Source organism: Oncorhynchus tshawytscha, linkage group LG13 (assembly GCF_018296145.1).
Source record: "Oncorhynchus tshawytscha isolate Ot180627B linkage group LG13, Otsh_v2.0, whole genome shotgun sequence".
Lineage (NCBI taxonomy): Eukaryota > Metazoa > Chordata > Actinopteri > Salmoniformes > Salmonidae > Oncorhynchus > Oncorhynchus tshawytscha.
In genome coordinates this window covers 57731545-57743894 of record NC_056441.1, presented here as the reverse complement: position 1 = coordinate 57743894, position 12350 = coordinate 57731545, and the positions used below count along the sequence as shown (strand labels likewise).

Below are 12350 nucleotides of genomic sequence, written 5' to 3'. Positions count from 1 at the left end.
TCAGGCACCTATCGAAGCTGCTGTTGTTCTTGTGTAGCAGAACAAGGTCAAAAGGCAGCCAAAAAACGTTACTTTTACTGCCGCTGTGCAGTAAAAATAAAGGAAACTCTTGAATGAGAGGGTGTGTCCAAACTTTTGACTGGTACACATGTATATTATTTGAAGAAAAGTTCCTTTTTCAGTTTCTTGCCCACATGAAAGATCTAGATTTCTATTGTCTTATTTGATTTCTTCCCAATAGAAGAAAGTAAATCTATTTGAGTATAATTGAATATGTTGCAGGTATTCATTATTTTCTTTGTGGACAGTGGAGGTTGATAGTAAAGTGCTTATTTATAGCTAAAATACCGGGGTTTTCAGCATTACAGCCTTCAAGTACTTGAAAATTAAAGTAGCATATCCTGTTGATTGTGTTTAGGCTTTATAGTAGTTTGACCTTTGACCCTTGGTTCTCCAGGTGTGTCGGAGCTGGTGCGGGCAGTGACCCATCTTGCCCACCTGGTGGGTGACACCATTGTTCAGGGCAGTGCCACCTCTCATATGGTGCCAGTGGAGCAAGCGGACGGTGAGTGTGAGCTGTCCCTCTGTCTTTTCAACTGAAATGTGTACTCTCACATCCAGGACAGGAATGTTCCATGATTTTTAAATAAAGTTTGATTTGAGCCATGTCTAATATAAAATAAAATAATCTCTACATCCCTATATACATCTGTTAGAGAAGTACTGATAATGCACAGACGCAACGATAGCCTAGCCTGGTCCCCGATCTGTTTGTGTTGCCTGTCACCGGGTGACAATGACCATCGGCGTTGGGAAGACTGCACAAACAGATCAGAGACCAGGCTAGCGGTTAGCCACCCACTTCCTCTAAGTCTCCATACTGTGTCTGTATCTCCCCCCCACAGCGTTGTCAGACAGTGTGAAGGCGTGTGGGGCCGAGGCCCTGTCCCTGCTGGGTCAGATGAAGGAGCAGGAAAGCCTGGCAACGGCAGATGGCGCCATGCTGAGGGCAGCACTGGATGGCATCCTGGCCACCGCAGAGGTCAGCCCAGTCTTTATGGTCATACAAGTATTGTTGCTGCTTTATTCTTAAGAGTAAATATGAGTAGATAGTACAGTTTAGGTGCAAATTACAGTAATTTGATTTCATAAAAACATTTGATTATTATACCATTACTAGCCGATTAAAAGGAGGAGGAGAAAAACATACGTTTTATACTATGCAGTGCCCAGGTTAACGTTGAGACTAACGATACAGAACCATTGAAAAACCTCAGTCAGGCTGCAGGGATGACGGGATTCATGTATAAACTGGAATAGACTACATGTCCATTTTTATCTCAAAGTGAACTAGAAAAAGATAAGGCTGTTAGTAAACACTTGGCATCTCATCAGAAGAAGAATCACAATCAAAAAAGAACAATCAAACAATCACAAGTTGACTACATGTTCAAAAGATTCTGTACTATGCCTACTGGCAAGAATGTCAATCTACTTTCAGCCCTGGTGTCTATCAACAACCTACCTCTTGCTTAAAAGCTGCGATATCTCTTACTGCGTATCTCTCTCAAGAGGCCGACACTGGTCTTGTAGGTATCCCTGGCGGTTGGTGCTGCGTTATGTACACGTCTTCCACAATCTAGACATCTACACGACGCGGGTCATAGGCGATCGTGACAATGATCCGATCCATGTTCTTCTCTGCAGTAAAGGGTTGTGTGTTATCACAAACGGCGTCATTTGGCAGTGTTCTAGCATCGGGGCTGATTTCTGGATTGAGGCTGCCCACTGCAAAGTAGAGTCGTGTGGCCCGATCAATTTCTGGGAGTAGCCACTAGGTGTTCCCAAAGTAATGGAAGCCATAATGCAGCGCGTGTGCGTCTTACAGTGAAACGCTTACTTACAAGCTCCTATCCAACAATGCAGTTTAGCAAAATATGATTAAGAAATAAAAGGAACAGGTAATTAAAGAGCTGCAGTAAAATAACAATAGCGTGACTATATACTATTGCCCACCTCAGTATGGGCGCACCGGTTAGTTGAGGTAATATGTACATGTAGACAGAGTTATTAAAGTGACTATGCAGATGATGATAACAGAATAGCAGCGGTGTAAAAGAGGAGGTGGGCAATAGTCTGGGTTGCCATTTGATTAGATGTTCAGGAGTCTTATGGCTTGGGGGTAGAAGCTGTTTAGAAGCCTCTTGAACCTAGACTTGTGTAGTGGAAATTTCCTGTATTTACCAAATCATGAGAGAAAACCACACACAAGTCAGAGTTATCATAAAGTCCATCTTTAATTATATGAGCTCCATCACAACCCTGTGACTCTCAGATCAATTCAGTGTCTATAAATTAATTCTCTGAGAGTCCTTACAAAACAGTTCTTAGTATCATTTATAGCCAAGACACACCAATCTCAACTCACATGACGAATAACAGATCTTAGGAACATTACAAAGGAAGACTTTACTTGAGAGAGGAGTATTCCATAGCCAGACAGCATTAGCTATAAATTATCGTTCAGTTTGCTCTCCTAAAACGAGGTTCTACTTCTCGTTCTTGGTACAACATAGTACCAAGACATTAGGATATATATCAATTGTCATTTTAGACACTCCCATTCTGGACAAGCTCACGGAGACACAGTGACTGGCACACAGACATTGTGGAGCCAAGAGATAATTGGTTCCCCCTCAATCGATCCATTCACATGGTTTAAAAGATATGTTTACATATGAAGACAAGCTTGACCTCTCCCCTCTCTGCGGCCCAAGGAACTGAACCCTGACAGAGAACAGAGAACTGCAACTGGCCAACAGTATTATACAAAAATAGACATTCTAATGACATATCTCACATAAGCATGAAATAAAATAAATAAAAGATTTTATTTATAAATGTTACCTAAATAATTCTGATTCTGCCACGACACTTGGCGCTCCGGTACCGCTTGCTGTAACGTTGTGTAACCGGTGTGAAATAGCTAGCTAGTTAGCGATGGTGCGCGCTAATAGCGTTTCAATCGGGTGACGTCACTCGCTCTGAGACCTGAAGTAGTTGTTCCCCTTGCTCGGCAAGGGCCGCGGCTTTTGTGGTGCGATGGGTAATGATGCTTCGAGGGTGGCTGTTGTTGATGTGTGCAGAGCCCAGGTTGGTAGCAGAGAAAACAGTCTATGACTTGGGTGGCTCGAATCTTTGACAATTTTTAGTGCCTTCCTCTGACAACGCCTGGTATAGAGGTCCTGGATGGGTGGAAGCTTGGCCCCAGTGATGTGCTGGGACGTACACGCACTACCCTCTGTAGTGCCTTGTGGTCGGAGGCCGAGCATTTGCCATACCAGGCAGTGATGGTGCAGCTGTAGAACCTTTTGAGGATCTGAGGACCCATGCCAAATCTTTTCAGTCTCCCGAGGGGAAATAGGTTTTGTCATGCCCTCTTCACGTTAGTTTGTTGGTGATGTGGACATCAAGGAACTTGAAGCTCTCAACCTGCTCCACTACAGCCCTGTCAATGAGAATGGGGGCGTGCTCGGTCCTCCTTTTCTTGTAGTCCACAATCATCTCCTTTTGTCTTGATCACATTGAGGGAGAGGTTGTTGTCAGGGCACCACACGACCAGGTCTCTGACCTCCCTATAGGCTGTCTCGTCATTGTCAGTGATCAGGCCTATCACTGTTGTGTCATCGGCAAACTTAATGATGGTGTTGGAGTCGTGCCTGGCCTTGTAGTCATGAGTGAACAGGGAATACAGGAGGGGACTGAGCACGGGCCCCTGTGTTGAGGATCAGCGTGGAGGATTTGTTGTTACCTACCCTTACCAACTGGGGGTGGCCTGTTTAGGAAGTCCAGGATCCAGTTGCAGAGGGAGGTGTTTAGTCCCAGGGTCCTTAGCTTAGTGATGAGCTTTGAGGGTACTATGGTGTTGAACGCTGAGCTGTAGTTAATGAATAGCATTCCCACATAGGTGTTCCTTTTGTCCAGGTGGGAAAGGGCAGTGTGGAGTGCAATAGAGATTGCATCATCTGTGGATCTGTTAGGGCGGTATGCAAATTGGAGTGGGTCTAGGGTTTCTGGGATAATGGTGTTGACCAGCCTGTCAAAGCACTTCAGATATGGCGTCAACCAACAGACATGTGCGTCTGTGCGGCCGTTGATGGTTAGCTGTTGAACGACCCAGTAGAGCAGCTTGAGGCCGTGACGTGTATAGCTGTGGCCCAACTCTATGGTTCTCAGGTCATTGATTGATTGAAGAGACTTGGACCAGGGACATGAACTGGAGGACAGAGCAGACCAGGCCTTTTCTGTCCATGGTGAACGTTGGTGTAGCTTGAATCTTAGCTGGAATCTGGATGATTAGGAGTGCAGATCTGGTCCCCAACTCACCATTTTATGGAAGAATTTGGGTATGTCCCAACCGTACTTACTCAATCAGTTATGGTGATGAGGAGCAAACTCCCATGTTTATTGTCTTGGTAATAATGGAGGGCACGTTAAATTTGTTCAAACAGTAGTTAGTTACAACATTCAAGTAGATCTAAATGCATATTCCCACGAAACTGATTGAGATCAAGTGATTGGCCTAATTTGGTATTTGTGAATATTTATTTGAGCCAATATGTGTAGGCATAGGCAGATGTTGCATAGAGGATGCATTTATGCATATTTTAATATGTTATTATTCAATGATCTACTGCAGTACAAACTTTGATTGAGAAATTATGACATTTATTTATTTTTATTTTGCGATCCGGCACCTAAAGAAATGTCAATAGACCACTGGTTAGGTCCCAGCATTTGTTGGGGACTGGTGTCCACCGGCGTTTGTTTAATGTCTTAGACATGGGCTCTTGTTTGCCATGCCACTTGGAAGTTTTATGATATAAAGCTTTATGTAAAGAATTAGTGCTGCCGTCCACTCTCTGGCCTGCCACTCTCTGGTTGTGAAATTCACTGACACGGTTGTGACATACGGTTGTGACATACCTGACCTGCAAACTCCTGTTACCTACAGTACCAGTCAAAAGTTTGGACACCAGATACTCATTCAATGGTTTATCTTTATTTGTACTATTTTCTACATTGTAGAATAGTAGTGAAGACATCAGAACTATGAAATAACACATATGGAATCATGTAGTAACCAAAAATGTGTTATATTGTATATTTGAGATTCTTCAAAGTAGCCATCCTTTGCTTTGATGACTGCTTTACACACTCTTGGCATCCTCTCAACCAGCTTCATGAGGTAATCACCTGGAATGCATTTCAATTGACAGGTGTGCCTTCTTAAAAGTTCATTTGTGGAATTTCTTTCCTTCTTAATGCGTTTGAACCAATTTTTTGTGTTGTGACAAGGTAGGGGTGGTATACAGAAGATAGCCCTATTTGGTAAAAGACCAAGTCCATATTATGGCAAGAACAGCACAAATAAGCAAATAGAAACGACTTTAAGACATGAAGGTCAGTCATTCCGGACTCTGAAAGTGTAGTCGCAAAAACCATCAAGCACCCTCCTGAGGACCGCCACAGGAAAGGAAGACCCAGAGTTACCTCTGCTGCAGGGGATGAATTTGAGTTACCAGCCTCAGAAATTGCAGCCCAAATAAATGCTTCAGAGTTCAAGTAACAGACACATTGCAACATCAACTGTTCAGAGGAGATTGCATGAATCAGGCCTTCATGGTTGAATTGTTGCAAAGAAACCACGACTAAAGCACACCAATAAGAAGAAGAGACATGCTTGGGCCAAGAAACACGAGCAATGAACATTAGACCGGTGGAAATCTGTCCTTTGGTCTGATGAGTTCAAATTTTTGGGTTCCAAATGCCGTGTCTTTGCGAGAAGTAGAGTAGGTGAATGGATGATCTCTGCATGTGTGGTTCCTACCGTGAAGCTTGGAGGATGTGTGATTGTGCTTTGTGTGATGGTGCTTTGCTAGTGACACTGTCGGATTTATTTAGAACTCAAGGCACACTTAACCAGCATGGCTACCACAGCATTCTGCAGCGATACGCCATCCATCTGGTTTGCACTTAGTGGGACTATCAAAACAATTTTGTTTTGTTTAACACTTTTTTGGTCACTACATGATTCCATAGGTGTTATTTCCTAGTTTTTATGTTTGAACTATTAATCTACAATGTAGAAAATAATAAAAACCCTTGAATGGGTAGGTGTGTCCAAACTTTTGACTGGTACTCTAGGTCTACTAAATTGACTAAATTTACCAAAAGTCCACACCCTGCAATCATTCTGAGAACATCAACTTCCTCATAATGCCTATTTGTGCACATTTAAACCAGGGGATGTCATCATGATAAGATGAGTTTCAGTGCCTCTTATCCTTTCAACCAAGTATGTGACCCGTGGAGGGGAGGTCACAACCCTGCTTATGATAGAAGTTGAACTTGGGCACAGGGCGAGGGAACTGACCTATGTCCTTTAAAAACATTTTGCTGAAATGTCAAACTGACAGCATCTAGGGGGACCATTAAAAACAACATCCAATGCCACCTCTCTTTTTCTCTTATCTCCCTCTCTCTGGTCTGTAGAAACTGCGTCCTCGGGGTCTGGAGCTGCAGCAGGGGGAGCTGGGAGATCTGGTGGAGCAGGAAATGGCCGCCACATCGGCCGCCGTGGAGTCAGCAGCTGCCAGGATAGAGGTAACCAGCTCAACTTGTGTATGGGTGTGTGTGTGTGTGTGTGTGTGTGTCACCAAGGAAGACCCAAACTAAAACAGAAATGTGTGTGGGAAAAGAATCCTCTGGTTTCATTTTACAGTAGTACCAACCAAAAGGTGTCTAATTTCCTCTATTGTATACTATTGACAGGACATGCTCAACAAGTCGCGTGCTGTCGACACAGGGGTGAAGATGGAGGTCAACGAGAGGTGAGTCTCCCACTCCTGGGTTGTGTTCATTAGGCACCGAATGGAAGAAAACGGACTGAAACAGGGAGGGACTCCCTGAACATATCCAGTAAGAAACGCACATTTTTTTTCATCCCCTTTTACATCGTTTTCATCGCATGCTCTAATGAACACAACCCTGGCTTTGAGAACTTTCAAATGAGTGAAACATATCGAGATGTGTTGCGCAGTGGAGATGCTGAACGAATGTGTCCTCTATCGCCCCACATAGGATCCTGGCCTCCTGTACAGACCTGATGCAGGCCATCAAAGTGCTCGTGCTGTCTTCCAAAGATCTGCAAAGGGACATTGTGGAGAGTGGCAGAGTGAGAAACAGAGGCCTATCATATGTGCATAATAATATAATATACGGAGTGGCTGCTGTTCCGGCTTTTCTGGAACCTGACTTGCCGGGGCTATTGATATGGCCATTTATGCGCATGTGCTGTATTTTGTTTTATGTAGCTGCTGCCTTCTCTGCTGCCAATGTAGCTTCTGCTCAGTGCTCCCACTATCACTTGACGTGGAGGGGGAAACGTCATATTGTACACTAAAGATATGGCCGACATGTTCCATCTATGCATTCCATGCCTCAAGCTTTTTTTCTTCTCCAAGGTGTTATGGCTCAAACCTGTGCGCCTGGTCCCTACTACCATACACCGTTCAAAGGCCCCTACTACCATACACCGTTCAAAGGCCCCTACTACCATACCCCGTTCAAAGGCCCCTACTACCATACCCCGTTCAAAGGCCCCTACTACCATACACCGTTCAAAGGCCCCTACTACCATACACCGTTCAAAGGCCCCTACTACCATACCCCGTTCAAAGGCCCCTACTACCATACACCGTTCAAAGGCCCCTACTACCATACCCCGTTCAAAGGCCCCTACTACCATACACCGTTCAAAGGCCCCTACTACCATACACCGTTCAAAGGCCCCTACTACCATACACCGTTCAAAGGCCCCTACTACCATACACCGTTCAAAGGCCCCTACTACCATACACCGTTCAAAGGCCCCTACTACCATACCCCCTTCAAAGGCCCCTACTACCATACACCGTTCAAAGGCCCCTACTACCATACACCGTTCAAAGGCCCCTACTACCATACACCGTTCAAAGGCCCCTACTACCATACCCTTCAAAGGCCCCTACTACCATACCCCCTTCAAAGGCCCCTACTACCATACCCCCTTCAAAGGCCCCTACTACCATACCCCTTCAAAGGCCCCTACTACCATACCCCCTTCAAAGGCCCCTACTACCATACCCCTTCAAAGCCCCTACTACCATACCCTTCAAAGGCCCCTACTACCATACCCCCTTCAAAGGCCCCTACTACCATACCCCCTTCAAAGGCCCCTACTACCATACCCCCTTCAAAGGCCCCTACTACCATACCCCTTCAAAGGCCCCTACTACCATACACCGTACAAAGGCCCCTACTACCATACCCCCTTCAAAGGCCCCTACTACCATACCCCCTTCAAAGGCCCCTACTACCATACCCCCTTCAAAGGCCCCTACTACCATACCCCCTTCAAAAGCCCCTACTACCATACCCCCTTCAAAGGCACTTACATCTTTTGTCTTTCCACTCACCCTCTGGCACACAGACACAATCCATGTCTTAGGACTTAACAATCCTTCTTTAACCCGTCTCCTCACCTCCATCTGCTCTGATTGAAGTGGATTTAACAAGGGACATCGATAAGGGATCATAGCTTTCACCTGGTCAGTCTGTCGTGGAAAGAGCAGGTGTTCCTAATGCTTTGTATACTCAGTGTATATTCCAATATAATCTTTTTTTTCCACCAGGGGGCAGCATCCATGAAGGATTTCTATGTCAAGAACTCTCGCTGGACTGAAGGCCTGATCTCAGCCTCCAAAGCCGTGGGCTGGGGCGCCACAGTCATGGTGTAAGTAGTATCACCCTTTCTCTTCTAACTTAACCTTGTATTACAGCAGTGTTGTTACCTCTCCACAACACCATCGTGTTCTGGAATACACTCATTTAGGCCAGAAGATTTTCCTGACTACATGACCTGACCAGAAAAAAAACTCCACCCCATGCTGTATAGCCTATAACCGTTGAACTCGTAGCATGATGCACTACAGTACCCATAATGCTCTGCATAATATATCCCATAGAGATGCAGCAGACCTGGTGGTGCAGGGCAAGGGCAAGTACGAAGAGCTGATGGTGTGTTCACATGAGATCGCAGCCAGCACTGCACAGCTGGTGGCCGCATCCAAGGTGAGACGGTACTTCTTATATGTAATGATTTGTGGTAACTGAAACTCTGTGCTTGTGCGTGCAAGCCTGAGACACTCACTCACAACCGGATCTACACATGCCAAGTTAGATCTGTCTCATCACTCAGTGTGTCAACCATATCTCTACATGTGTTTAAGACACACCTGTGACCCATTCCCGTTGGTGACCCATCCACTCTCTGGTCTGTTGGGCAGGTGAAGGCAGACAAAGATAATGCCAACCTGGGCCGCCTGAAGCTGGCATCCAAAGGGGTCACACAGGCCACCGCCGGGGTTGTAGCCTCCACCAAGTCCGGGAAGTCCCAGATCGAGGAGAAAGGTGAGTGGATTAACAGTAGCGTGCCCGTGGATTTACACAGTGAGCGATCAACGTGAGATGTATTGTGACTGAATGTTTTGTGAGCGAATGCTGAATTTCTTTCTCTCTCCTTTATCTTCATCTTTCTCTTCATATGTCCCTCCCTTTTCTTCATCTCTCCTTTCTCCATCTCTCTCCCTCCTATGACTGTGTGCTTCAGACACCATGGATTTCTCCAGTATGACCCTCACTCAGATCAAGAGGCAGGAGATGGACTCACAGGTAAGAGCAATGTGGGGTGGCTGTGTGTGTGTGTTACAGGTCCAAGTAAACCGTGTTTTTGTGTGTGTTGTCAGGTTTCTGTTCTAGAGCTGGAGACAAAGCTGCAGAAGGAGCGAGAGCGTCTAGGGGAGCTAAGGAAGAAGCACTACGAGCTGGCCGGGGTGGCCGAGGGCTGGGGGGAGGAGGACGAAGGTGCGTATGTGTGTCTCAACGTGATTACGCAGAGGCACTATGTCAGAAATAGTGATTGTGTATAATTGGTTGTGTTGAAGCCCAGTCTAATATCCCTCTTTTCCCCTCACAGGTACAGGTTGAGGTCTGCTCCCCACCTCTCCTCCAACCACAAGACTAACTTCTCTCTCGCTCTGCCTCTTGCCCCATTTATACACTCTCTTCGGTCTTTCCCTTTATTTTTTAATCTTTTATGAAAGCCAAATAAAAAAGGTGCTTTTTAAAAATTATCTTGTTTCCAGCTGCTTCTAATTGGACATTGATGAGGAGGGAAAGTGGCGGGATGGATTGACTACCTGCCTGGGCCCCTTGAGAAATACCACACCAGCTGATGGTTCCTCTGTCTTCTACCAAGTATTTATTTCAGTTCTCCAACGGTTCACTTTATCCCAGTCGGAGCACCACTGTGGAGCGACACACCGCGAACACAAGTTCTTCACAACCAGACATCCTAGAATGCATTGCACAAGGGCCAATCCCTCATGAGAGGGAGACTTGACTGATTGCCACATAGACCCCACCCCTTGCCCTCCACCTGCCTACCCATGTCTCATCAGTGCAACGAAAACAGGCGTGTTTTTCTCCCACTAAACGGTTGTGTTGTTATTCTAAGTGGTAGAGGTTGTTAACTTGCACCCTGTGTTAGAGGGAGAGCTAACCCCTTCACTGCCTCCCCACTTTTCTTTTCTCTTGGATCCTCTTTTTCCACTCACTGTGAGCTTTTACATCTCTAGTAGTCCAACCCAAACCCCATCTAAGCTATACGCCCACCGGGATACGGACTTATGCCTTTTCGCCTCCTGTTTTAAAGACCATGATGACTGTTGTTGTTATTATTAGAGTTGACTGTTTAGACGCCCAGCTACCCTGTGGATACCAAAAAGCCCCGGGGGTTTAGGTTTGCTAAAGGCACAAGTGTAGCGTGTCTGAGCAGCCAGAGGACTGTTGCTGGAGTTAAAGCTAGAGATTAAGTAGTGTGTGCGTGTGTGTGTGTGTGTGTGTGTGTGTGTGTGTGTGTGAATGTCTGGGGCTGCTTTGAGCCCCTGGTTGTGTTCATTAGGCACAACACGGATGAAAAGGTAGTACCTAAACGTGTCCAATATGAAACGCTTGTTTCCACTTTCGAAATGGTATGCTACGCCGTGGCCTATTGAACAGGACACTGATCATGCTGGACTGTTAATTGGCTGTGTGGCTCTGGGCTTCTTGGTGTCTAGCGTGGCTGGAAAAAGGTCTTCCATAAGCTGATGTCTGATAATTTGCTCTTCTCTGAGGCACCCCCCCTTTTATTGATTTGAAAGGAATGGACTTGTGTAAGAAATCTGGTGGGAGTGAACAAGTAATAAGCAGAAAGGCAGGGAATTGGAAGCCCTACACACCCACACTGCTGGGTTCTTATCAGCTTCCCCAGACGACGTAGCTGTAAAGCCTAGAAAGGGAAACCGACAACTTCCATCTGTCTACAGTAGCAATAACACCTGGGCTGTGTTCATTAGTCACCAAATGGAAGAAAACAGACTGAAACAGGGAGGGTATACCTGGACCTGTGTTATATGTTACATTGTCACAAGAGGGCAGTGTTGCACAGCAGAGCTACCACATTAGAGACTCTTACCATAAATTCTCCTCGCCTGTCTTGCCAGTGGTCACTACTGCTCTTCAATCTGGCTTTATGAAAAGATATGGGAATACCGTATGTTGTTGAGTACACCATGAGTTAGATTAGTAGGGTTTCATCCAGTATTTGTTTTCCTTTCAAATACTTTAGCTGTGCTTGATTGAGCTTGCCTGGTGCAATGGAACCAATGAAATAGTCCCAAATGTACTTCAAAACACGCCCATCGGGCACTCCAGTCAGGCTCAATGAAACGCAATGATATTCAAGAAGTATTCAAAAAAATGTATGAATCCTATTTGGACCCTGATCTGGTTTAATCACAGTATACTGTCTCTGTGTGTGATGCTCTTTGAGTTTGTCTTCCTGTGTGTCTTAATGTCCCTTTGAGGTTTTATTATCCTGCTCTGCTTTTGGTTGTTTTATATAAAAAGTTGTGACACTGGGTATTTAATGATGATTTAACGTGTACTTCCTGGTTATTGACCTCTCACCCTTTGGTTTGTGCCTGTAGTCCAACCAGCTCAGCCAGCCTTTCAAACTGCCGCTCACTGTAGTCGATGAGAAACACACAGTACTCAATAACATTTAAATAATGTCTTTGTATGATATACTAAAAACTATGTATCTGCGTATAATTTTTTCCGTTTTTAAAATTAAATATTTCAACTTTAATATGACAAGCTTGTTTTTGTTGTTGTTGCTCACTTCAATGCAGACTGCTCAAGGT

The 12350-nt window shown here is 45.2% G+C and overlaps 1 protein-coding gene and 1 non-coding gene across 4 annotated transcripts in view; both read left to right on the top strand.

The window, feature by feature from the left end:
• On the top strand, window positions 1-114 carry LOC112266247. The gene has a single exon (XR_002955899.1). It is a non-coding gene; the product is annotated as a small nucleolar RNA SNORA16B/SNORA16A family (small nucleolar RNA).
• The window catches only part of LOC112265318 (huntingtin-interacting protein 1-like), a 48056-nt gene extending 35761 nt beyond the window's left edge, over window positions 1-12295 (top strand). For all 3 annotated transcript variants that reach the window (XM_024442491.2, XM_042296027.1, XM_042296028.1), the window contains 11 exons: window positions 458-565; window positions 906-1042; window positions 6556-6666; window positions 6835-6893; window positions 7144-7237; window positions 8736-8836; window positions 9069-9174; window positions 9390-9513; window positions 9713-9774; window positions 9849-9966; window positions 10079-12295. In XM_024442491.2, the coding sequence (XP_024298259.2) occupies window positions 458-565; window positions 906-1042; window positions 6556-6666; window positions 6835-6893; window positions 7144-7237; window positions 8736-8836; window positions 9069-9174; window positions 9390-9513; window positions 9713-9774; window positions 9849-9966; window positions 10079-10089 (1031 nt within the window). In that variant the 3' untranslated portion in view covers window positions 10090-12295. The remainder of the gene's footprint in view (window positions 1-457; window positions 566-905; window positions 1043-6555; window positions 6667-6834; window positions 6894-7143; window positions 7238-8735; window positions 8837-9068; window positions 9175-9389; window positions 9514-9712; window positions 9775-9848; window positions 9967-10078) is intronic.
• The last annotated feature ends 55 nt before the right edge of the window (window positions 12296-12350 follow it).